This window comes from Marmota monax, unplaced genomic scaffold, assembly GCF_021218885.2.
Source record: "Marmota monax isolate L192 unplaced genomic scaffold, Marmota_monax_Labrador192_F-V1.1 WCK01_AAM20220418_F8-fsc00071, whole genome shotgun sequence".
NCBI classification, from domain to species: Eukaryota; Metazoa; Chordata; class Mammalia; order Rodentia; family Sciuridae; genus Marmota; species Marmota monax.
Window position 1 is genome coordinate 8669047 of NW_026695217.1, and position 24615 is coordinate 8693661.

The 24615-nt window shown below is 52.7% G+C and overlaps 1 protein-coding gene across 3 annotated transcripts in view; it reads left to right on the forward strand.

Annotated features, from left to right (window-relative positions):
* Positions 1-17590, forward strand: part of Egln1 (egl-9 family hypoxia inducible factor 1) — a 39439-nt gene extending 21849 nt beyond the window's left edge. The window contains exons 2-5 of one of the 3 annotated variants that reach the window (XM_046432031.2): positions 10513-10632; positions 13300-13436; positions 15708-15775; positions 17083-17590. In XM_046432031.2, the coding sequence (XP_046287987.1) occupies positions 10513-10632; positions 13300-13436; positions 15708-15775; positions 17083-17144 (387 nt within the window). In that variant the 3' untranslated portion in view covers positions 17145-17590. The remainder of the gene's footprint in view (positions 1-10512; positions 10633-13299; positions 13437-15707; positions 15776-17082) is intronic. The other 2 variants (XM_058575000.1, XM_058574999.1) reach the window with 2 other exon arrangements.
* Positions 17591-24615: the final 7025 nt, after the last annotated feature.

Below are 24615 nucleotides of genomic sequence, written 5' to 3' on the forward strand. Positions count from 1 at the left end.
TAAGATTATCCTATTTATTAGAATTGAGTAGTCACAGAAAAGATAATGTCCTATTGTGTCCTTTTCTATCTAATAGTGACACCATGTTCTGGGGACTAAACGTGGGTGTGTGAGTGATGGAGGTCAGCAGGTCCTTCCACGTGGTGTGTGAGTGATGGAGGTCAGCAGGTGCTTACACGTGGGTGTGGGAGTGATGGAGGTCAGTAGGTCCTTACACATGGTGTGTGAGTGATGGAGGTCAACAGGTCCTTCCATGTGGGTGTGGGAGTGATGGAGGTCAGCAGGTCCTTCTACATGGGTTTGTGAGTGATGGAGGTCAGCAGATCCTTTTACATGGGTGTGGGAGTGATGGAAGTCAGCAGGTCTTTACACGTGGGTGTTGGACTGATGGAAATCAGCAGGTCCTTCCACATGGGTGTGGAAGTGATGGAAGTCAGCAGGTCCTTAATGTGTGTGTGTGATGGAGGTGAGCAGGTCCTTCCACGTGGGTGTTGGAGTGATGGAGGTCAGCAGGTCTTTACACGTGGTGTGTGAGTGATGTAGGTCAGCAGGTCCTTACATGTGTGTGTGTGAGTGATGGAGGTCAGCAGGTCCTTCCACATGGGTGGTGGGAGTGATGGAGGTCAGCAGGTCCTTCCACATGGGTGGTGGGAGTGATGGAGGTGAGCAGGTCCTTCCACATGGGTATGGGAGTGATGGAGGTGAGCAGGTCCTTCCATGTGGGTGTGGGGGTGATGGAGGTCAGCAGGTCCTTACACGTGGGTATGTGTGTGATGGAGGTCAGCAGGTCCTTTCACGTGGATGTGGGAGTGATGGAGATCAGCAGGTCCTTCCACGTGTGTGTGGGAGTGATGGAGGTCAGCAGGTCCTTCCACGTGGGTGTGGGAGTGATGGAAGTCAGCAGGTCCTTACACGTGGGTGTGTGAGTGATGGAAGTCAGCAGGTTTTTCCACGTGTTGTTTGAGTGATGGAGGTCAGCAGGTGCTGTGTACTTTGGGCTCCACACTTTCTCACTCTGCGGTGCCACTTACATTTCTTGTCCTCCTCTGTGAAGCCCCTGATTTGTTATTTGCAGGAAGCAATGTAGGACTGGAGTCAGGAGTCCTGGGGTTTGGTCTGCAAGTTCCCGTCTCTTGGTTGGGTGGGACCTTCTGGGCCTCCCAGTGTGAAAGCTGCCAGGCTCCCAATATGCTCCCCCTGCCTGGTGGAAAGCGGTCCTGGGCTGGGCAGGAAGGTCGTGGGTCAAGTCCCTGGCTTCAGGGATGAGGACCGAGCCTGGGATTTGGTCTGAGTCCTGGTCACATGGAGTTCGGGCAGAGCAGGATGAACTTCCTGTCTCTGTGATGGTCGCCCCTTCTTCAAGGGGCTTGTGTAGGGCTGAGGGCAGGCAGTTCTTTCATGCGATCCCAGCAGCGCTTGATGAGTGGCGTCAACTGGGACGCATTTCACTGGGCACATGCCTAGCCACAAAGAAACAGAGACAGGAAGCACCATTTAGAACGGGGGCCACAGCCGGGCGGGGAGCCCTCAGGCCTGCTCACGCCTCGCCATCTGCCAGCCATGTGGCCACTGTTCAGTGCGCCAAGGCCCTCATCCTTCTTTCTGGAAGGAGGGACAGAGTAGACCTCTCAGCAGCTAGTGTGGGCACAGAATGGGATAATAACGACCAAACTGTGGGCTGGGGCTGGGGCTCAGTGGTAGAGCACTCACATAGCATGCTCAAGGCCACATAAAAAAGGAAATAAATAAAGGTGTTGTGTCCTACAACTAAAAAAAAAGACCAAACTGGCCACAGTGCCTGGCACATAGTGGATGCTCCTAGTCGTGATGGCGCAGGTGTTCGTGGAAGAAGAAAGGAATGAAGATCACAGAGCACCTGGCTGTGCCCCCGTGCTAACCCTTCAAGGGACAGGTGCCCAGGCACATGGCTCCTCCGGGTCTCTGGCTGTCGGGCACAGCTGGCACCAGCAGTGTCCACGCACCAGCCTCCATGACCGGCACTTCCTGTGTGCTAGTCTGTTAGAGTGATGGAGGTCAGCAGGTGTACCAGGGATTGAACTCAGGAGCACTCAGCCACTGAGCCATATCCCCAGCCCTATGTTAGCTTTGCCAGTGGCATCCTGCTGTGGTCTTCCCTTCCCAGGCAAGGGAAGTGGAGCAAAGAGAGGTGGGAAACTGGCCGAGTGACTCAGTCAGGGTGATGCGCTGAGGATGGCCGCCGTGTCCTCGGTCTCTCTTCCTCCTACTACTCCACACTGCCTTCCATGGAGTGGGGAGCAGTTTTGCCAGCCAGGACACACACCTGAATTGTGTCCTGTTGACTCGGCCCTGTGTGCCTGAGACCACAGCCTGCCATGATGCGTGTTCTCTGGGCCACCCACCCCTTGCGCAATTCCTGCTGTGCCTGGCGTGCACCTTTGGTCCCTCATTTTGTTTTTTATTTTGGGGGGGGGGTACCAGGGATTGAACTCAGGAGCACTCAGCCACTGAGCCATATCCCCAGCCCTATTTTTTTTTTAAGTTTTTCTTGTACTTGTAGCTGGACACACCTGTATTTTTATTTATTTATTTTTGCGTGATGCTGAGGATCCAGCCCAGCACCTCACACGTGCTAGGCGAGCACTCTGCACTGAGCCCCAGCCCCAGCCCTATTCTGTGTTTTATTTAGAGATGGGATCTCACTGCGTTGTTTAGCGTCTAGCTTTTGCTGAGGCTGGCATCTGCCCTGCTGGCTCCCGAGTGCTGGAGTCACAGTGGCCTTGCTGACAGTTCATGCTAAGCTCCAGCCCCCATGCAGCCGCCCCCTCTCTTCTCTTCATTGGCCAAAAGCTTGGGGCCACCCTGTGTGTCATGCCCATGCCAATCTTTCTGGAAATACTGCTCATCCTGCCTTCAAAAGGGAATAAGTGTCCGGCCACTTGGCACCTCTGGTCTGAGCAGTCGGTCATCCAACGTCTCAAATGACTGGGCTTGGAGCTGGGCTCTCTGGCAACTCAGCTGGTGACCAAGTGAGTGCCCATATCCCTGGGTAGCTCCCAGGGGACGGTGAGCTGCTCAATCCTGGTGTGACTGCCCCCTTACCATCTCCACTCCGGCCCTTCCTCATCTTATCCAAGTCTCCTTCTGTCCCCTCTTCTCTAGCTCCTGTCCTCACAGCACCAGGTGCCGTGCCCCCAGACCCTTGCACTAGCCAGCCTGCGCCCTGCACACTCCTCCTCTGTCCCTTTCAGGCTTGCTCATGGGTCAGGTCACCTGGCCCTGGGAACACACCGCCCCTCGGCATCTCGTCCCCTCCACCTCTTCATGACACTGTCTTCTAATGACGTCTTGTACTATATACCTACTGTCTTTGTGTCCCTTCTCCTGCTAGAGCGGGCTCCTTGGAGGCAGGTCCTTTTTGTTTTTCTGTCATTATTATATCCCAACATCCAGAATGGGGCTGCCCATGTGGCAGGTGTTCAGTCGGTGCCTGCTGTAGGAATGAGCGCATCCCAGATGCCTCATGCCTCATGGAGGGAGGGAGGGAGGGACGGGGGAGGGGGACAGATGATTTGCCCCGCTGGGGAGTGAACCCAGGGAAGCTCTACCACTGAGCTGACCCCAGCCCCTTTAATTCATTATTCTGAGTTAGAGTCTTGCTAAGCTGCCCAGGCTGTGCCCTATCACTGAGCCGCACCCCCCCACCACCCTTTTCACTTTTTATTTTGAGACAGGGTCTCGCTGAGTCCTCCAGGCTGGCTTCATCCTCGGGAGCCACCACGCCTGGCTGGTCTTGCGATCTTCCTGTGCTGTAGTCCATCCTCCCTCTCCATTCCCACCGTGCACTCCAGCCTCGTCGTTCACCCATCAGTGACCTCTTGTTCCATGTCATCTTGACAGGTAGCCTGAGTTACATTTGTGAAACTGAGATATGATTTTTTTTTTTATTACAATCCCAAACTCTTTGCCAACCAGGGTGGAGAGTAAAAAGGAGAGGCTTCAGGCCTCACCCTGTACTTGGGGCCTGTGATTCAAGGTGGAGCGTCTGGGGGGCTCTGTGCTGCAGGCTGCAGCGCAGGTGGAGAGTCTGGGGGTCTCTGTGCTGCAGCTGCAGCCCAGGTGGAGAGTTTGGGGGTCTCTGTGCTGCAGCTGCAGCCCAGGTGGAGAGTTTGGAGGTCTTTGTGCTGCAGCTGCAGCCCAGGTGGAGAGTTTGGGGGTCTCTGTGCTGCAGCTGCAGTGCAGGTGGAGAGTCTGGGGGTCTCTGTGCTGCAGCTGCAGCCCAGGTGGAGAGTTTGGAGGTCTTTGTGCTGCCCAGGTGGAGTGTCTGGGGATCTCTGTGCTGCAGGCTGCAGCCAGGTGGAGAGTCTGGGGGTCTCTGTGCTGCAAGCTGCAGCCCAGGTAACCTCTGGCAGGTTAGAGATTCCTGCTCTGCCCAGGAGGTGGACTCCTCAGCCAGTGCTGCCTCCCCACTTCTCCTGCCATCCATGTTCATTTGGGACTTCTCTCAGGATACAGTGTCACCGCCCCCCACCCCATTCCCTGCACCCACCCCCCAGTGTAAACCCTGTTCCCTCTGCTTGGAGTCTAATCTGCTCTGGCAGACTTATTTCCAGATCTGCTTGCTGGTCACTTTCTCTATAATGTCTTTCCTGGTACCATTCCTGTGACAGGTGACCATGCCTTTGCTCTTGGGCGTCTTGGAGGGAGCTACTGTGATGTCTGCACCTGGTATCCCCGTGTGACTGGCCTCAGCGACACTTGTCCTCTGGGTCTTTTCCAGAGCTGCTGCTGATGCCCAGGGTCTCCCACTAAATGCATGCCCTGATCTCCCCAGCCCAGCTTCTCAGTGTGTTACCATGAGAGCCAAACCCGCCAAGCCTGGCGCATGTGCAGACCTGTGTTAGCAAGTAGACTCTAACAGCCTTGCTCAGCGCTCTCCAGCTGGATGAGGTCCCTACTCTGCGTCTTGTGTGACCTCGATGTGCATCTTCTCTGGGAGGTTTATTCAAGACAGAGGTGCCCCTCTGGCTTTGGATTCAGCTTACTCCAAGTGGGATCCGGCAGCAGAATTCCCTGGTGGGGGATGAACCACAGAACCATCAGGGACCCCAAGGTCTGGGTGCAGACTCAAGAGTGGCCCACCAGGGCTCTGGTAGGAGCCGGGCCAGGGATGACATCGGGGCAAACCACTCTTTCTGAAGCTGCAGGGACTTCTAACCTCCACCTGCCCATCATAGACCCCTGGCTTGGGGACAGCAGGACACTGGCCTCACCTCAGTGAGGTGGGTTGGAAGCTCTCTGGGACTGCCATGTGTTTGCATGTTGACTGACTGTATGAACCAAAGTGGGGGGTTGCCATATGCCTTCCTGCTTAAGTAAGTACCTCATATTAAAATACACCACAGGGGCTGGGGATATGGCTCAAGCGGTAGCACGCTCGCATGGCATGCATGCGGCCCGGGTTCGATCCTCAGCACCACATACAAAGATGTTGTGTCCGCCGATAACTAAAAAATAAATATTAAAATCCTCTCTCTCTCTCTCTCTCTCTCTCTCTCTGTCTCTCTTTAAAAAAAAATAAAATAAAATACGCCACAGGAGCACAGGAAGGATGCAGACGCTGTCACTGTGTCATCTGGTGGCGGCCGGGAACAGAAGAGCTCTCAGACATGAGTAGAGAAAGGATGAGCAGCTGACAGGAAGTGGGTATGGGCAGGAGCGGGGCAGTCCAGAGTTACGTGGCCGAGAAGTGTGAGAAGGTTTTCTTTGTTTGCAAATGTAAGATGTATTGAAAACATTAAAAAGACAGATTTTTACTTATCAAATCGAGCTTAAAGAATCAAGCTTAATGTCTGGGGCTGACAACAGCAGGCAGCGGTGGCCCTGGCTGAGAACCAGTGGGCAGGAGTGGCCCCCAGGAACATGGGCAAGTGTTGTGACTCCCCACCCGTCGTTCAGTGGTCGTGAGGCATCGGGGTGTTCCAGAGGGTAGACCCCTAACCACCGTCAGTCGCAAGGCTGAGGAAACCTCCTCTGTGTCCTTCATTCACAGCGGACAAAGACTCAGCCAAACATCAGTGGGAGTTGGTGACGGTACGCTGGCCGTGGCCACTTCGTCACCGCATTGCTGTGATGGGGGCTCTTGGCCTCAGGGAGCACCTCAGAATCAGGCCTGTGCCCTCGCCCTCCCCCTCCCCCACCGCTGGCAGCCACAGAAGACGGCCCCCAAGTCCACATCTGCAGCCAGGGTCCCAGAGCTATAGACTTGCATCCCCAGCTGCCTTCAGAGGAACCGCGTCCCCAGATGAGCCCTTCCACCCAGACCTGTGTCCCCTGCAGCCTGGACCCAGGCACACCCGCTGCCCCTGTCCACCTGCTGAGGCTCTTCTCATGCTCCACTCTGGCCCCCCACCCTCCCAGGGTTGTCTTTTTCCCAGGCTCTGTTCCGCTTGGTCTTTCCCTGTTGCTCTTCCCCATGTCCATCTCAGGGGCCACTGCTGTGTTTCTGAGGCACAGTTCTGACCATATTGCCCCTACCCTAAAAATGAGAGATTCCTTGTTTATATTGAACACATGACATACTCTTTAACGGGGCATTTAGGGCTAGACCTGTCATCCTAGCAACTCAGGAGGCTGAGGCAGGAGGATGGCAAGTTCGAGGCCAGCCTCAGCCACCTAGTGAGACCCTGTCTTACAAGTAAAAAGGGCTGGGCGTGTATCCCAGTGGTAGAGTCCCTGATTCAATCCATCAAAAATGAAGTGAAGGCACTTTGAGGCTTGTCTGCAGTCCACCTACACTCCATCGTCATCCCTAGGACTGTGTGCAGCAGTCAGCAGGCACCACACCTTCCATGTTTCCCGGCCTCTAAGCCTTCACTTACGGGCCCGCTCTTGGCAGTTGCCTCTGCTTCTGCTGCGAAGCCTGCAGTGGTCTGTCCCAGCTGGGACCTGCTTGTGCCTTTCTCCTGTGATGGGGCTGGTCCAGAGCCACGCCTGCTCCCCCCGCCCTCCTCCCTCCCTCTATGACCTGGGCTCAGGAGTCCGGTGGTCGTGGTGTTCCTCCTGCTCATAGCGTTGTAGCTCCTTAGCAAACAGGGAGTCACTGCTAACCAAAGTCAGGAGCAAGTACGTGACTTCAGTGATACTTTTGATTGTATGTTTTACTGAACGAGATTGAGCTTTAAACCCAGCAAGTAAAGAGCCTCACTTTTAAAGTGGGAGGATTCTTACAGAAAACTCCACTTGCCTCAGTCCTGCTCTCCTGAGAACCTTCTTCCCACGGAGCCACTTCTGTAGGCCTCTGGCTGGTGGCGGGTGGGTGTGGAGACTTCCTGGGCCTGCCTGTTTCCAGGCTGGCTGTGCTGCCATTCTCCCCAGCCGTGAGGTCCACTCCAACCATGAGGTCATCCCCAGCTGTGAAGTCCACCCCAGCCGCGAGGTCCACCCCACCTGGGAGGTCCATCCCAGCTGTGAGGTCCACCCCAGCTGTGAAATCCACCCAGCCATGCAGGCCTCTGAGGAGCTGGGGAGGACTCCTGCTCGTGTCCCTGTCCCACCTCCGCCCCTTCAACCTGGCAGAGGTCCTTCTGGGTATCTGTGAATGGGGGAAATTCCTGGTGCCTGCCCCCGAAGGTAGCCATGAGGACATGAGAGGAGGGTCCCTGCACTGGTGCCTAGGCGGCCTGTATGAGCAGGATCATCTGACCCTTTCCCCTCATTCAGGGTGGGCGTGGCTTGGTGACCACAGTGTAGTCCTCTTAGCTGTCAGTTTCTATTTTTAAATAATTCTCTTGAGAAAGGGGAGAGCCCCAGCCAGGGCTGGAGCAGCAGCCCTTCCAGGCCTGTCTCCCCGCTGAGCCTTCCGTGGACGCCTTGGTGCGGGCAGTAACGCCTGCGACCCCAGAGGGATGGCCCGGCGGCTCTTCCTTCCCTCAGTCCTGGAGTGCAAAGCAGAGCTGCGGTGTTTCTGGTCTTGAGGACACGCCGTCGTCCTGCGTATTCTTACACACGGGGACGACCCGTCATGTGTGCCTTGCAGGTTGGAACAGGTTTTCCCCATGGGAGGCTGAGGCAGGCAAGGCTGTGTCCCTGCCAGGTGGCAGCTGAGGGTTGTGGCGTCAGCACCTCACGGGGAATTAACCGTGCTACTTCTCTTCTGACACCAAGCTGCGCTGTGCTTGCTCTGTCCTTTGACAAAGCCACCGCATGGCCTTTCCTAGGCTGGTATTGGAAGTCGGTGGAATTGGCAGGTTAAATGCAGTCTGGTGGTACCCCATCCCCTCTGCTGACGTGTTTTCAGTGACTCCAGAGTAAAGGACACATGGTGGTGGTGGCCACTCTGAGAAGCACGTGTAGAGACAGGTACCAGGTACTTTAAGGACTGGGGAACTTGACGTACTTTATGAGTCGGATACGTGCGTCTTTTCTTTTTAAAGTCTCACCTGAAGTTTAGGTGTAAGAAATAGCTATACCCTGCTCTGGTGGACGGTCAGACAGGACCTCACCTGGCCTCTCGTTTCCCGGGGTGGCCCCAGTCTCCACTTGGCACACGTGTTATGGGGTGCTGGGCTCCTCCTGATCACTGCTGAGAAGCTCCTGGCTCCCAGGTCCTGGTGCCTTGCTGGACGTGCTCACCTTGGGTGCTGCCCACTCACAGCTGCCTGGCATCCCCCTGACCCCTCCACGTCCTGCAGTCTCTGCCCTCAGAAGACCCTCTTGGCCATTCTCTTGGGCTTAGCCTCCTTCATCCTCTCGTGGAACCTGCGGCCCGCGTGGTCTTGGTGCTGGCTGGCCTGCAGTCGTGGTGTTTGGGCACGTGGCTTCAGTGCCAGCCTCCCGCACCCACATGTCTGCTGGCTCACGACCTCCCCCTTGGCTGCCCTCGAGTTCTTGAAGGTGGTATAGCATTGGCCTCGTCTGTGTCACCTCAGTTGTTACATGTAAACCACACAGGGCGCTTGACAAGCGGCGGGCTCCAGCTGGCACCGAGCAGGTTATGCTGGGTTTGCCATAGTCCTCCTGGTCACGTCAGGTTGGCGGCTCCTCCCCGACTCTGGACACTTCAGAGCACTGTCCACGGTGCTCATCTTGGCTTGCCCTAGGCCTCTAGCCCCTGGGCTGGTGCCCTCTCTAACCTCCTGCGGGCAGGGCTCCTGTCATTTTACAGAGAGACGCTTCCCACTGTCTGGCTTCCTCACGTGTTCAGGGGCCCACCCAGAGGCAGAGTCCAGGGTTGGGTTGAGTGCAGGACTTTGTTTCATTCTCCACATGTGCCCGGTGTGCATCCTGCACACAGGTGCCGAGTGGAGGGAGGACTTTCCTTTCCTCCTCCGCAAGAGGGGCGGGCAGAGGCCTGATTCGACGGTCCCAGAGGAGATTGCTGTACAGAGGTCTTGGCCTCCTGTCTGGGCTCCTAGTCTTGGCAGCCAAGGGTGCCCAGGCTGGCCACACTGTCCCTCTGGTGCCCTCTGGCCCTGGTCTTTGGTCTGCTCTGGGAGCCTGGCTCTGGCAGCTGGTGATGCAGAATGGCACAGGCTCCTGCTTTCCAGTGCTCCTGAGCCCGCCATCCTTGCGCGGTTCCCCGCCATTCCCCAGCGCTGCCAGCTGAGTCAGGAGGAGCAGAGGTGTGATGTAGGGTGGTCAGCAGGTGTCAATGAAGAGCAGTAGGTCAGGGGTCCAGGAAGTGGGGTTTCAAAGGATTCTCGGAGATGTAGCCACCAAGGTGCTATAGCTGGGCAGCGGAGTGTGAATTTTAAAAATCAGCGTCCTTTGCCTTAAATGTCCTGGTAGTAATTTAAGGTTCGAAAGCTCTGCACTGGTCTATCTGCTCCAATACCTGAAGAAGGGCTTTCAAGAGCAACCGGCACCTCGAGTATCTTTCTGTTTTCCTGATAATTCCTGGGAATTGTTCTCAGATGACTTCTATCAATTTCGACCGAGTTTCATGCACACACCTGGAGGGTGCTGTTTGGGGTCTCTCCCTCGTCCTGCGTAACTCCCCCCGGGTTCTGCAATATGTAGTATTATAAACGGAGCCAAAAATGGTCTAATGATCTGAAGAGGGTTAGTCACGGGTGAATTAGTGGATTCTTTTTTTGATCACTGACATTATGTGGACTGATACTTGGAATTGACAGTCTGGATTGTGCCCACCCAACTGGTGCCCTCCAGAACATCGGGGTTTCTGGGAGGGTCCATCTGTTAGATGAACCGGTGTCCTGGGGCAGCTCAGAGAGGACCCCCAGGACACTCGCCTGGCCTTGATCCTCAGTACGTGGGAAGGTCAGGACTTGGGGCCCTAAAACCCTCTGCCCTGTGCTGTTCTGAGCAGGGTGCTGGCTTGTGACCTCCATGGTGGGACAAGGGTGCTGTCCACAACGGTGCAGCTGTCCTGCGTTCTTGACGAAGGCCAGTGGTAGACAGGCTTTCCTTCTGTCTGTCGAGAGTGTGACTTGGGCAGAAACCGCTGTTTCTGAGGAGGGGTTTCATATCCCTTCTGTTCATCATGGACTTTAAATCATTTCGTTATTGCAGGCCATGGTTGCTTGTTACCCCGGCAACGGGACAGGTTACGTGCGGCACGTTGATAACCCAAACGGAGATGGAAGATGTGTGACGTGCATATACTATCTGAATAAAGACTGGGACGCCAAGGTATGCCGCCTCATCGAGCATCTGTCTTCTCACAGGAATTAATGTTCATGCTTCCCCTGGGCCACAATGTCTAACACGTAGGACAATCAGATTCTCCCTTAAATTTGCTTCAGTCCCAGTATTAGGAATGGATTTTTGTAAATTGAAACAAGTGTGAATGTATTTGGAACTGGATACTGATGTGTCTCAGACACTGAAGGCCTGTAGGTGACAGTGTGGTGTTGTGCACTTGAGCCTCCCAAGGGCAGGGGCTGGTGCATGAGGGCCGGGGCTGACCTCCTGTGCTGTGGGCGAGAACTTGAAGAGAGCAGATCTCGTATTCAGGGTTCTCACCATGGGAAAAGAAAGGGGGCGCCGTGGACACTGGAAGGATTTTATCCTTTGGGAGGGAAGGATTTTATCGCCCTGGGTGGACCTTGGGTCCCTGCATGTTATGTCCTGACCCATCCAGTGGAATACATTAAATATGGGCACCTTTTGGTGTATTGATTATTCCTCAATAAGGCTGCATGAAAAGGTACTGTTATATCTTTAAAAACGAATTGTTACTCCAGATAGTGAAGGCTCTATCTGGAATTTAACTTTTACAAAAGTGACCTTATTAAAATAACTTCCTTTAAATAGTTTTTACAAGAACACTTCTGGGAACAGTTGTTTGTCAGGGTTTTGGTGGCGATCACCAGCAGTCGTTAGGAAGCTCTGAGTCGGCCAAGGCAGTGTTGTATCCCTCCCTCGTCCCAGGCTGACGACCCTGGGAGGCCCGGTAGAATGGTGGTGCGAATGAGCTCTTGTTTTAAATGTGTGTTCCTTTCATGTTGTTAATCTTAGGTGATTTTCAGACATGCCACATGTTCCTGCATTGCAGGCTGCTTCAACTGACTATGCTGGGTGATTTTTTAAACTCTAAAGAACAACATTTAACAGAAAAGTGAATGCGTGTAGATCATAGAGTTTCATAGAGTGAACGTGCTTCTGTAGCCAGGGCGATTTTAAAAACCAAATAGCCTTTAGAGCCCAGGTCCCTGCCCAGTGCACACAGTGAGGTGAGGTGACCCAGTGCTGGGTGTGCGGAACCCGTGCCTGCCCCGAGAAGCAGGTCCAAGTGGAAGGTGCTCTCGGGGCTGCAGCTGCCCCCGGGATATTCTGATTCAGAGCTCCCTTGCCCTGGTCCAAGTTCAATGTGGAGGGAAGTCCACTGCTAAGCAGATTCTGTAGCATATGTCACAAGCCTGGTCCCACTGCCCGGTGTTCACAGTTTGAAATGGAGAAGTTCATGTGGTGGCTTACTTCATGCCCAGGGCACAGAGCAGGTGGCCTCAGGCAGAATCTGAAGATTGACTTTCTGGTCAGATTTTGAGGATAAAGGGAAGCCAGAGACAGGTTCGCCCAACACCTAGCTTCTGGATCTTGTTAGGGGCTCTGTCTCTTGTGACCTAGTCATGCCGTGATGCTTCTGACTCGTGCACAGGCAGAAAGCCATCTGTGGAGTTTTTGTGAGTAGAGCAGTCCACGCCTTGCGAATGAGCCTTGAGGGTGGACAATGTGCAGCTGCTGTCCTGGGAGACGGGTCAGAGCAGAGAGGGCACAGACCTCGGAGGGCACACAGTTCAGCAGAGGACCAGGAAGGGCTGTTGGGAGGTTCCCAAGGAGGAGTGGAAATGTTGGCCAACATTGCTCCTACAGGGTCTTGGTGGGCAACTGCTCCGGTCCAGCAACTGTCTTCAGAGGGGAGGGCCAGGAAAGAGGGACGGTTCTCAGCCCCAGTCTGATGCCTAGGGACTCAGGGACAACAGGACTTGAGGGAGGCAGGCCAGGGTCCCAATAGCTGGCACCTTGTCACTGGGGATGAGCCTCCTGGGCGCATCCTCATGGGAGCACAGCAGGTTCTCCCAGGGAGTTCTTGCTGTGCTCAGCCATGGCATGGTCTGTGCTAGGCGTTAGAGCTCCGTCCCACTGTGGAGGTCCCCCAGCTTATGAGCACAGGTCCTCGGGTTTGCTCCCTGGCGGGTGGCCTGGGCTCTCTGCCTTGTCCCCTGCTCTCCACCCGGGGCCACATGGCTCCCAGAGCAGCTGACGCTCAGTCAACTCTGGGATGACCCCAGACAGAGAGTGGTGTGTTCAGGAAAATAAGAACAGCCTTGGGGGTGACCTTGAGGGCACTCGTCACCTGTCATCTGGCTTGGACAGGGAGCCCATGGGCTGATGGTGACAGTGAACAGAGCCACCTCTGCCCTGTGTGCCACTTCTTAGGAGGCACTAAGTGTGTGACTGTCCCAGCAAGTGTCCTTGAACTGTGGAACCCAATGTGAGAGAGGGAGCCCTTGGGTCACTGCTGACCAGCCATCAGGATGTCTTGAGCAGCTATTAGCATATAAGTAAGACAGATTGACTGCTTTTCATACTCTCAAGAATCATCTGAGGGCTTTTGAAGTCAGATACTATTTGTCAGCTTCATCAGGTCTTTAAAACGCCCAAGGCCAGGGTGGGTTGTCACTGCCTCAGTGAGGGCCCTTAGAGTCCAACACACCTTTGCACCTTATTGACACACCTTTGCACCTTGTTGACAGAGATAACCCCTGAGTTTGACATGGGAGGTGGCCTTTTCCCTCTGGGTTCAGTCTATAGCACCTTTGCTGTTTGTACTCACACATTTGGCTCTCTTCCTAGGTAAGTGGAGGGATACTTCGAATTTTCCCAGAAGGCAAAGCCCAGTTTGCTGACATTGAACCCAAATTTGATAGACTGCTGTTTTTCTGGTCTGACCGTCGTAACCCTCATGAAGTACAACCAGCATATGCTACAAGGTAGTATCCCTTCCGAAAGTGTGGTCAGGGTGGTGGGGCAGGAGGGGGACGGCAGGTGAACGGCACCCAGGTGTGGTGGGGCAGGAGGGGGATGCCAAGGTGAACAGGGAGCTTCCCTCGGGTCCCTCTGACTTGCCAGGCCTCTGTCACACCATTGTCACCTTGTGCGTGGTTATCCCCAGTTAGTATTGAACGCTGTGCCCAGACACAGAGTTTAGTCTATGGCAGTCTCTTTCGGTGGGTAGGATGGGAAGCACAGGCCTCCTGGTCCCCAGCACTGGCTGCTCTGTGTGCCTGCTAACTGTCCGTCCCTTGGTGAGAACATTTCACTTGGGCATACAAAGATAGGGAAGCAAAAGGCAGGTTTTTAAGGGTAGTAAAGAGACCAAAAAGAGGGATAGTGTGGGAAAATGGACAAGAGTAGAAAAATCAGAGGTGACCAGTGCGGAAGTGAGGAGGAAAGGGGATGCAGGAGGCGGGCGTGGGTGGCGGGCACTCGCGTGGCTGTCCCAGTAAGCAGCATTGCTCCCTGTGCTTCTCTACAGAGTGGAGCATTTGAACTGGTTACATTTAAAGCATTCTTTAAACATGGTCAGTTTTTACCATGTGTGATTCAGTTAAGATGTGTAGCTTGTTTGACTAGAAGATTCTGCAGACATTCTTATGAAAGTCTGCATTGGTAGAAGACAGTCCTGTTTCCTGGACCCTTCCTCCCTGCTAGGGAAGGGGCTCTGCATGCTCTGGTGAAACTGCAGCCCCTTGTGGGGGCTGGGCGAGGTGTGCTCTCCCCAGCAGGGCTGTCCCTCGCTGTGTGGGGCGCTGGCTTTGCTGATGCTCAACCCCTCTGTGCTCCAGCACTCTCCTTCCTTCCTGACCATGCTGCCTCTGTATTTCCATGGGCCACTGGTAATCCAACTTCATCCTTATTAAAACATAAAAATTCAACATTCACAGGTTTTCACAAACTGGGTAGCAAGCTGGGTGGCATGTGGCGTCATACCTGGACCCCAGTGAGAGTGGTGGGGTTGCAATGGTGGCCTTGCTGAGCCCCGCCTCCACGCCCACTGCTCTCTCACTGGTCCTGACCCAGAACCTGCTTCACAGGCCTTCCTTTCTATGGAGTCTGAGTTTGGCTGGATCATGTCCCACCTAGATGAAGAAATGACAGACATTTTGGGTAGTGAAAAATGCCAGGTGGTGTGGAGGACGAGTGCCTAGGAGTGGCAAGGAGGAGAGGGCCATAGTGAGCCAGGCGGAGGTGGCAGGCAGTCTGCTGCGACCTGGGCATGTCGAGCAGCCCAGGAGAACACAGGACTCTCAAAGGCACTCTAGGGGAAGACAATGACAGGTGGTAGCTTGCAGCATTTCTGTAAGCACTGGGGCTCTCAGGGAGTGGGTGCAGACATCAGAACTCCAGTTATGACGCAGCTGTAGATTAGGGCATGAGCAGAAGGCAAGATCGAACATCTGAACTCCTTGCTGGGTACCAGGGCTGCCCAAGAGAGTAGAAACTGTTGGTGGTAAGAAGGGTATGGTACCTTACAAGGGAGGGTGGGGTCTGGGAGCCTGGGTCTCACCTGGGACCTTGGCCACAGACAGACCTGTGCACCACAGTGTCCCCAGAGCTGCTGGTGGCTCTGTGGTGCGCCACTCCTCAGAAAATTTGCTGGCTGTCTCTGGCCTCTGTTGCTCCCCCGTGAACACTGGCCAGGGTCCACAAGACGTTTGGCTGATGGCAGCATCCTCCTGGGGAAGGGGACTGGAGCATGTGTTCACTCCTGTATATGTCCCTATGTATTCCTAGCGGGTGGAACTGTGTGCACTGGGTGGTCAGTAAACCAGGAGTGTGTCATCGTTTGTGGAATAAGTCCTGAGAAGTCTTTCATGAAAATGAAGTTCAGCCAAACTGCAGGCGTCAAACACGGTGTGATGGTTTTGGTAAAAACCCCAGAAGCTTGTCAGTGCCTTGTGAATCCCAGCTGTGGCCTCTGGGTTGTCCCTGTTAGAATGGCTGTGCAGGGGGTGCCACGTCATCCCTCTCCTCTCGTGGCACCTAGGTGGCCCTCTTTCCGCCTGCCTGGCTAAGGGGTGCTAGGAGAGGCAGGAAGTCTCTCTTGGGCAGTTGGTGAGTGAGATGGCACGTCACCCAGTGTGCCTCATGTCGTCCAGGCCAGGCACAGCAGTGGCGTGGCGAGTTGCTGACCTGCCATCAGGCACATACCACTGTCCCCCATTGTGACCATTCTTATCCTATTTTGAATTTTCTTTTAGGTACGCAATAACTGTTTGGTATTTTGATGCAGATGAGCGAGCTCGAGCTAAAGTAAAATATCTAACAGGTAACGTCATTTGGGGCCAGGGAGCTCTGGTGCAGAGATGCCTGGGACCAGGGAGCATGTGCAGAAAGCCCAGGAACTTTGCTCACTTGGGAGCACCCCCTCTGTTGCCGGTCCTTCATGCCCTCAGTGAAAGCAGGACTCTGTGTGTGTATGTGTGTGTGTGTGTGTGTATGAGAGAGAGAGCATGCGTGTGTATGAGTGCGTGCAGCATGTGTGTGCGCTCAAGAGGGTGTGTGTGTGTGCGCGCACGCCTGTGTGTATGAGTGCCTGCAGCGTGTGAGTGTGTGTGCGCATGCCTGTGTGTGGTGCTAGGGATCCAACCCAGGCCCTGCATGTGCTAGGGGAACGCTCTACTACTGAGCTACACCCCAGCCCTAAAAAGGATTGAAGTCATCCTTGCTGTCATCTTTTTTGTGGTACTGGGGATGGAAGCCAGGAGGGCTGTGTCACTGAGCCACATCCCCCCACACCCCCGTGCCTTTTTTATATTTTATTATTTTTGAATCAAGGTCTCCGTTGTCCAGGCTGGCCTCAGACTTGCAATCCTCCTGTGTCAGCCTCTCAAGCTCGGAGATTCTGGGCTGTGCCAGAGTGCTGTTATCTTTAGCCAGCAGAGCCCTCCGAGGATGAGGCAAGTGTGGGACAACAAGTTCCAAGGAAGTCATTCAAACTAAGCTGAGTCTCTGTGACTGTCCTTTTCAGTCACCGGCTGCTGACCTCTTAGTGCCAGGTTTCCGGCTTCCTCTCATGCCCTTTCTCAAGGCACATGCTCTAAAGAACACAAAGTCAGCCAGCACAGGGAGGTGAAGTGAGAGATCCAACCAAGTCCGCTCGGCAGACAGGCACCCTGGCTCTAGCTACGCGTCCCTCCTGGCGCAGCTGCCCCCATGGGCCCCTCTCCTGAGCAGCGCGTCCTGGTTCCAGGTGGTGTCTTCCTTTTGACCTCTCCACTAGTGGGCTCCGTGTTGGCATCCTGATCATGGTATTTCCATGGGCAATTGGTAATCCAACTTCAGCCTTTTATTAAAACATAAAAACCCAACATTCACACATTTTCTGTATATTTTTAAAGCCATTATTTGCTTCCGGTGGCACTTGGCACTTCCTGTTTTAAGGTAGTCCAGTGGCTTTTTGAACACAAGGAGACAGTCACCACCTCTCTGTAGAGAGGATGCTTCCGCTCTCAGAGGTCTGCTGCCAAGTGAGCGCTTGTCCCTGCAGAGCCCACTGGGCATAGTGAGGGCAGCTAAGGTGCTGTCCCAGTGCCAGGCACGCCGCATACTGAGCATGTCTCCTCTCCTTGGCAGGTGAAAAGGGCGTGCGGGTTGAGCTCAACAAGCCCTCCGACCCCGTCGGCAAGGATGTCTAGGCCGCCCTTGACCAGCAGCACCCTCGTCACCACGCGGCTTTGATGAGTGGAAGGGGAGGACCGCAGACAGGCAGCGGACCGCCTGAGGACAAGCAGCTCCCCTGAGCTTCGTGGGGCAGGAGCCTTTGCTGATCTGAACTCACGCCTGCGGCTGCCGCCATAGGGAGCACTCCAGGACTGTCGCTTCCCCACCTGACGTGAACAAGTGCCCTACGTGGAATTTTCATTCTTATATTTTGCCAGATCTATCATCTAGCTGAGTTCATTTCATCTTTCTCTTTTTTATATCAAGTTTGATTTTGGGGTAATTTTTGTATGATTAGGTACAATTTATCAAAACTGAAATGAGAAAAAAATTACAGTATTATTCCTCAAAATAACATCAATCTATTTTTGTAAACCTCTTCGTACTATTAAATTTTGCCCTAAAAGGCCTCTCACGATAATTGTCCAGTGACTGAGAGTCGGTTTCTTTGGGCTGGAAACAAGGGAAGGAGCACTGTAGTTGCAGCCGGAAGCCCAGACTGCCTTCTTGTCCCGCCGTACACTGATCTGAACTCTGAGACCCTGCTGTGGCGCGTCCGTCGTCTCTGTCCATGTGAAACCTGACCGTGAAGCGGTTGCCAGTGACTACCAAGTAACCTTGAGTCCCCGTCTTACCAGAAAAAGTGCACAATAGGAAGGGTTTATCTTTTCACTTATTTTTTTTTTTCAGAAACAAAAGTGACTAGCACTAAAGGACGTGAGGGTGTCCCGAGCTTCAGGTTCCCAAAATAAAGGGCTCTCTTCTGCTCTCAGGCGTGTCCTGTAATCCTAGGTGACGTAATCCCATTTCTTCCTGGGCTCTCCTCAAATTGACTGTCCTTCTAAATTTACTGTTGCATCTCTCCCTGGCACTAGGGCTCATCTGACCTGCAGATGAGAACCTGGTTCTACTGAAGAGCACCAGGGGGGATAAGGATGCATCCAGGTGGACAGGTGTGGCCGCAGACTCCATCCACATTCCCCAAATGTCTCTGCCTCCTTACCAGCCCTGAAAGATGTAGGCTTAGCTTAGAAAAGCAGAGAACACAAAATCAGATATTTTTACGTTTCATGGATTTTCTTTTTTTACTTTTTAGAAAAGAGGGACTATTACAAGATCACACAGGCTTCCCGAACCTATTAAAGACTGAGTTGGGATGGGTGTCATAGGCGTCATTTCCCTGGTCTTGAGCAAAGCCCAAAGGATGGTATCCCTATTTTGCATGAATTAGGTGTAAGACCTTGCACCCTTGGGTTTTCTATCTCTGTCCTTGATCTTCTTTGCCAAAATACAAGTATACAGAAATATTTCTGTATATTTCAACCTATGACAATTTCAGCATCTGTATAGTTTGTATTCAATTAGAGACCTTTTCTATGGAAAGCTCAGTAATTTTTATTAAAAGATTGCTATTGTTCATGTAAAACATGAAAAAAGTTGAGAGAAACTGACAGTGTAAACTTGGGGGACCAGATGCTCAGAGCTGTGACCTCACGCAGCAGGACTCGCAGGAGAAAGGGTGGTGCTTTCCTCTCCCAGGCTCAGTCCTTTCCCACCCTCTCCTCTACTCCAGATGATCAACGGCGCCTCTCCAGCAAGTGCCCATGCCGGCCTGGGTGTTCGAGACTTGGCATCCAGCCTGCAGCGCCCTGCTCCACCTCCGGCCCGGCTCACAAGCACTGTTATGCAGCGTTGGCAGGAACTGCTCTGTGTTGGTGGAAGGCTTGTTGGATCCTCAAGACGTACAGCAATAGCCTTTTAATTTGGGAGCGCTGTTGTCCTTCAGATGGATACCTCTGCAGATGTACAAAGTATCAGATTCTACTGTCTATGGGTTGTGCTTGCCAGACAGGTCTTAAATTGTATATTTTTTGGAGAGGTTTATATACTTTCTTGGTGATACATTGTGAAAAGATCAAGAAATCAGCATAGCCATTTCTTTAATATCCATTTAAAATCTATTCATTTCATGTTAGTGGGACTGTTAACTTGTCACCAAGTAGGACTCTATTTAAAACTCTTTGTGGCCTATATGTGTTAATTCTGGTTAAAGATAAAGCTTCATAATGCTGTTTTTTCAACACATTAACCAGCTGTAAAACACAGACCTTTAGCAATAGCAGGCAAAGAATTTCAGGATAGACTACAAAGTCATGTAATTTGAAAAGCAGTGTTTCATTATGAAAGAACGCTGGAGTTGCTTGTAAAGCTAATCTAATTAAAAAGATGTATAAATGTTCTTGAAAAAGATTTTGGTTGTCACTGCAGCTCTTTGTTTCTGAATCCACTACCACGCATTGCTCTCGCGAGGGCCCTCGGCTGGGCCGGCTGTGTGCTTCACACCTCTCCAGCTTAGTCCAGGACACCTCTTGTAGGTGACTACAGGGAAGAGAAGACAGCAGCGGACACCGAGTCCAGCAGCCTCAGGAACGTCCCTGCTCTGCTTCGTCCAATTCTGTCTGGAGTCTCAGGCTTCGAGTGTGCTCAGCACTGCTGAGAGTCTGTGTCATACTTTGCTGCAAAAGGAATGGGTGTCAGGCACCCCCCGGCCATCTCAGGTGTGCTTCTGAGTGTGTAGCAGAGTGTAGCTGTGTGACCACCTGCTGCAGTGAGCCAACACACCTGCCATGTATCTCTCACGTGATGTTCTTAGTGTGGTGCTTTTTCATGTTTTGGCCTAGCTTAGGGCATTTGGAGAACTGTACCAGGATGCATAGCTGGGTGGATTGGTGGAGAGGGCACATGAGTTAGAGGTGAAGACTGATTGAATTAGGTGGTGTGATCAATGGATCTATTTAGTTCTGGTTCAGCCATTTAATCGTGTGACCTTCTGATCCTTTTATAATCTGAAAACAAGCAGACTTACAGAGGTTTGTGAGAGCTGAATGATACAGTGTGCAAAGCACCTTTGTGCCTGGCGCGGCTTGGCTTCCAACAGATGCTGTGCCCCTCCTCCAACATCATGGCAGCAGAGCTGCAGAGGGAGAATGCAGAGTCAGAGGGCTTTGTACAGCTGTCAGTCTCAGGTGCCTCCTTATCCAGGACAGGTCTCTGCAGGTGGGCTTTCAGCTGGATCACTGGAGCACGCACACACTCTACTTTCTGAGGGCTGCGGTCTGGAAACGCCTGTAACATCTGTGTTCTCACTGCGCCTCTGACAGAAGGCCGCGCTGGCTCTCTGTCTCCATCTGCAGGCCTCACATCATAAACACAGGCCCAGACTGCGGTGGTCGGCGCAGCTTCTGCCCGGGACACCAGGTGTTTCACCTGCACACCGTGCTGCTCACTGTACCTGCTGGCTGGCAACAGGTGCAGAAGGTGCGTGTGAGCTGGTTTCATGAGCAGAACCCACAGGTGTGATACCATGGGCGGGAGAGCCCAGGTGGCTGTGGATGGGTCATCGTGACTGGTTGATGCGAGTGTTAGTCACTGTACGAGGTCTTCCCTTCACAGAGATCGGTGGTGGCTTCCAGAGCTGTTCTGCTCCTCCTTGGTCTATAGAATACCTGAGCCCTATGTCCTTAACAAAGTAGGCACAGGACCTAGAAATGCTGGCTCATTGCAGCTGGTAAGAGGTGGACAATGGGGACTGGAAGCTGGGCTCTTAGGAGTTTGCTTCAGTAGCTAGACTGTGTGTTCTCTAAGGGTCAGGAGCAACAGTGACCCTCACATTTGGAGGAAAACAAGTTTCAGCTCTTGAGTGGTCCTTCGGGAGCTAAGGGATGAGATCCTCGCTCTGTCCTGGCATCTCAAGACCAGGCATTGCTTGCTGAGGTGCCACTAGGACCAAGAGAACACAGGCCTCCTGCCAGCACTCCCGCCCCATCCAGACGCACCGCAGACACAGGTGGCCTCCGCCACCCAGCCTCCCCACCTGGTAGTGTTGTGCCCGGGGTCAAGCTCCTGGTGTTCCCGTGGTGGTGTGCTGCTCGGAGCTCGGAAGGACAGTGTACCGTGTGGTTCTATTTTCTTCTGCGACTTACGTTTTTTTCCTCACGTCTCTCACTTGTGCCTGTGGCTCCCAGCCTGTGCCTCTGGGAGGCCGCCCTTCCTCCTGGTGCACAGCTGGCCTCTGGCGCCCTGTCTCCACTCCATGTGAGGACCCTGACCCCTCCTCTCTGTGTCCTTTCTCGCTGCAGTGGCCCTGGTCTCTGGGTTCTGGCAAGCACACGTGGGTATGGGCATTGTCAGCCACAACACCCAACTGGAGCTTGGCCCAGGACAGAATTCTCGTTTGGAAGTCACTGTCATTTGGAAGTCTGTGGCACTGCGGCAGCCGTGGTCTCTGTGTGGATTGAGATCTGAAGCAGCCCAGTTCCTAGTGTGACCTGCTACTTCTGTGAGCCAGTTAGTGGAACGGGGCGCCTCAGCCATGGCACTGCGAGCTGGGTGTTTCCTGACGTCTTTCATTATTGTCCCCCTCTGCTCCCGTGCTTTCCAGAGTGGGGTCACAAGCTGGCCGGTTTAAACCTGCTGTTCCTGCCCTGGTCACTGTCCTCATCTTCTCTGGGGGGTGTCTGTTTTCCAGTTCTTCAGTGGCTGTTTCATGCCTGTTGATAGGTTTTGATTGTCAAGAGCTCCCTTGTTCTCTCAGCCCAGTGTGTCTTGTCCCACCTCTGCAGTCCAGTTGTCACATGTCCCACCTCTGTCAGCCCAGTTGGCTCCATGTCAGCGCTTCCTGTCATGCACAAGGCCAGCACTACACAACACCTGTAAGGCAGAGGAAAACACCGGCAGAGATAGTCAAGGAGGGCCGCTCAGTGGCTGTGGCCGTATCTGGGACACACCAGATCAGGCACACCCTGCAGGTGACAGAAGTCCTGGTAAGTCAGATCCCAAAGTGAGTGTACTGGCCCCTTGGGCTTGAGAGGTAGGGGTTTGGAGTTCACAGGTTGGAGAAGATTGTGCAGAAGATGGCATATGGGAGGGGGATAGTCTGAGAGGCTCCACCTCCAGCTCTTCCCTCACCCAAAGAGCACCATCTCTGGGCACTGCACCTGGCCCTGCCATGAGGGGGACCTCACCCCAAGCCCTGTGGAGAACTGCAGCTATTGCTGCAAGTGGAGGAAGAGTGGGCTTCCAAAATGAGCAGGAGGAGGACTAAGAAGAAAAGAAGATGATGTTCATGGCTGGTGAACACTGAGATAAACTCAAGTTAACTCTTGAAGGGAGAAATTCAAGCCTAGCAGTGGTTCATGCCTGCACTCCCAGCACCTCAGGAGGCTGAGGCAGGAGGATCATTTGAGACCAGCCTGGTCAACATGGCCAGACCCCATCTCAAAAAAAAAAAAAAAAAAAAGAATAGGAAATTATAAGTTCAAAAATCTCTCTCTCTCTCTCTCTCTCTCTCTCTCTCTCTCTCTCTCTCAAAAAAAAAAAAAAAAAAAAAAAAAAGGACCAAAAGAAGAAAAAGAAACTCTTGGGAAGCCAGGAAACAAAGAGTTGATTTAAGTCAGCAAAAAAATTGAAGACAGAATTATCTCAAGTAAGAGGAAGCTACAAGATGCCAGAGGAATAGATCCAACTGAAAATGTAATGAATGACACTGAAAAGCAAGCAGCCAACGATAGATTGGAAGGATTGGAAAATAGAATGACACACGTCATGCGCTGAGCCTCCTCCCTGGGGCACCATTGCACTCATGAAACTTGGATGACCTATGCACAGGGCAGCCTGGCAGGTTCCGTCAAGGCAAGGCTGGATGCCATCCGCAGGGCTGATACCAGGGGGTCTGTGTAAATACTGGGAGTAAAAACTGCAACTCAAGTCAGCACAAGGCCATCTTACTTTATAAATGAAATCACTTATCTATGTTTGTATGTATGTACATGTGTGCACACAAATTTATATTTCTTGTTTTAAAGGTATACACATAAAGGAAATCTATCTGGAATGGAATCTAAAAAACCACGCTTGATTGTAAGTACAGATTTTTTATGTAGTTAGTGTGCACGGTATGCTTATAATCTGGAGTGGTTTGTTCTTGGCATTTCCTAAGTGCACCTAGACTTTCACTCTTAGCAAGGTATGGAGATACACCTAGCATTCATCAGCATGCTTTGTGCAAAGGGATAACCTTGGAACTTGTGACCCTCATTCACTAACACTAGGGACCTAACAGGCACCTGTTGCTCTGAGGAAAGGGTGAAGGAGGTACTTGACATCCAGGACTCTTTGGGACTATGTGGGTGGGCCAGAGCACCAAGCCTCAGGCCTGGTCAGAGGAAGAGGACTGCAGCTCATGGACCATGCAGGCCCACCTCGTCAGGAGCACTCTGGCTCACAGTATTGGGACCCCATTGCTTTCTTCAAGACTGTGATGCTAGTGTTCAGTGACAGGTGAAAAGTGAGTGTGGAGAGGAAGTGCCTGTGAAGGGGTCCTCTGCTCCCCTCACAGGACTTGAGGCCCTGGTCATTTCCTTCTGTCCCGACCTCACAGATTTCTTAGGTGGTTTGGGCTTCACTTTGCTGTTGGTTTTTCAGAAATGTGACCTGCGGAGAGTACCACCACCCTGTGTTCAGAAGGAGGGTTGTCTTGGCTATATTAGCACTGGGCTAGCTTCTGCCCTGCAGCAGTGCTGGGCTCTAGTCACACAATGCTTACCCCCTGGGGAGCTCAAGACTTTTACTATCTGCTTTTAGAGATGTGAAGATAAAGCAGATGACCAGGAGAGTACCACCACCCCAGTGTTCAGTAGGAGGGACTCAGTAGGAGGGTCATCTTAGCTAGGTTAGCACTGGGCTGGCTTCTGCCCTGCAGCAGTGCTGGGCTCTAGTCACACAATGCTCATCCCCTGGGGAGCTTTTACTATCCCCAGGACTTTTACTATCTGCTTCTAGAGATGTGAAGATAAAGCAGATTTCCATGTCCTATCCTTTCCGGCTCTACAGTCATTGCTATATGAAGAGTTCCAGTTTGTCTGGTGGCTATGCTGATGCTCAACAACTACAGTTGGCTCAGAAAGGTAAAAATGTTGAGACCAAGACCAGATTCACATACCGCGTCCACCACCAGCAGGAGTCATAGGTGCAGGTGTCTTGTAGGAAGGTACACCGATTTTACTTTGAAACATTCTGATTTCTTTAAAAATTCTATGCACTTTTAAAAAAAATAAAGCTTTGGGGGCTAGGATTGTGGCTCAGTGACAGAGTGCTTGCCTTGCATATGTGAGGCACTGGGCTCCATCCTCAGCACCACATAAAAATAAGCAAAATAAAGATACTGTGCCCATGTATAACAAAAAATTTTTTTAAAAAATAAAGCTTTGGGACAATAGGACAGAATGATGTTTTTGTATTTTGTTATTGTATTTTCCCACCCAGCTTAGAATTTTCAGTTAGGGTGTGCATTTACAGTCTACAAAAACAGGCCAACGTTTCTGAAGTTATGTAGCTGAACATTGTGAGACACTGACTTAAAAACACCCCAGTTTTTGTAGAAATAAA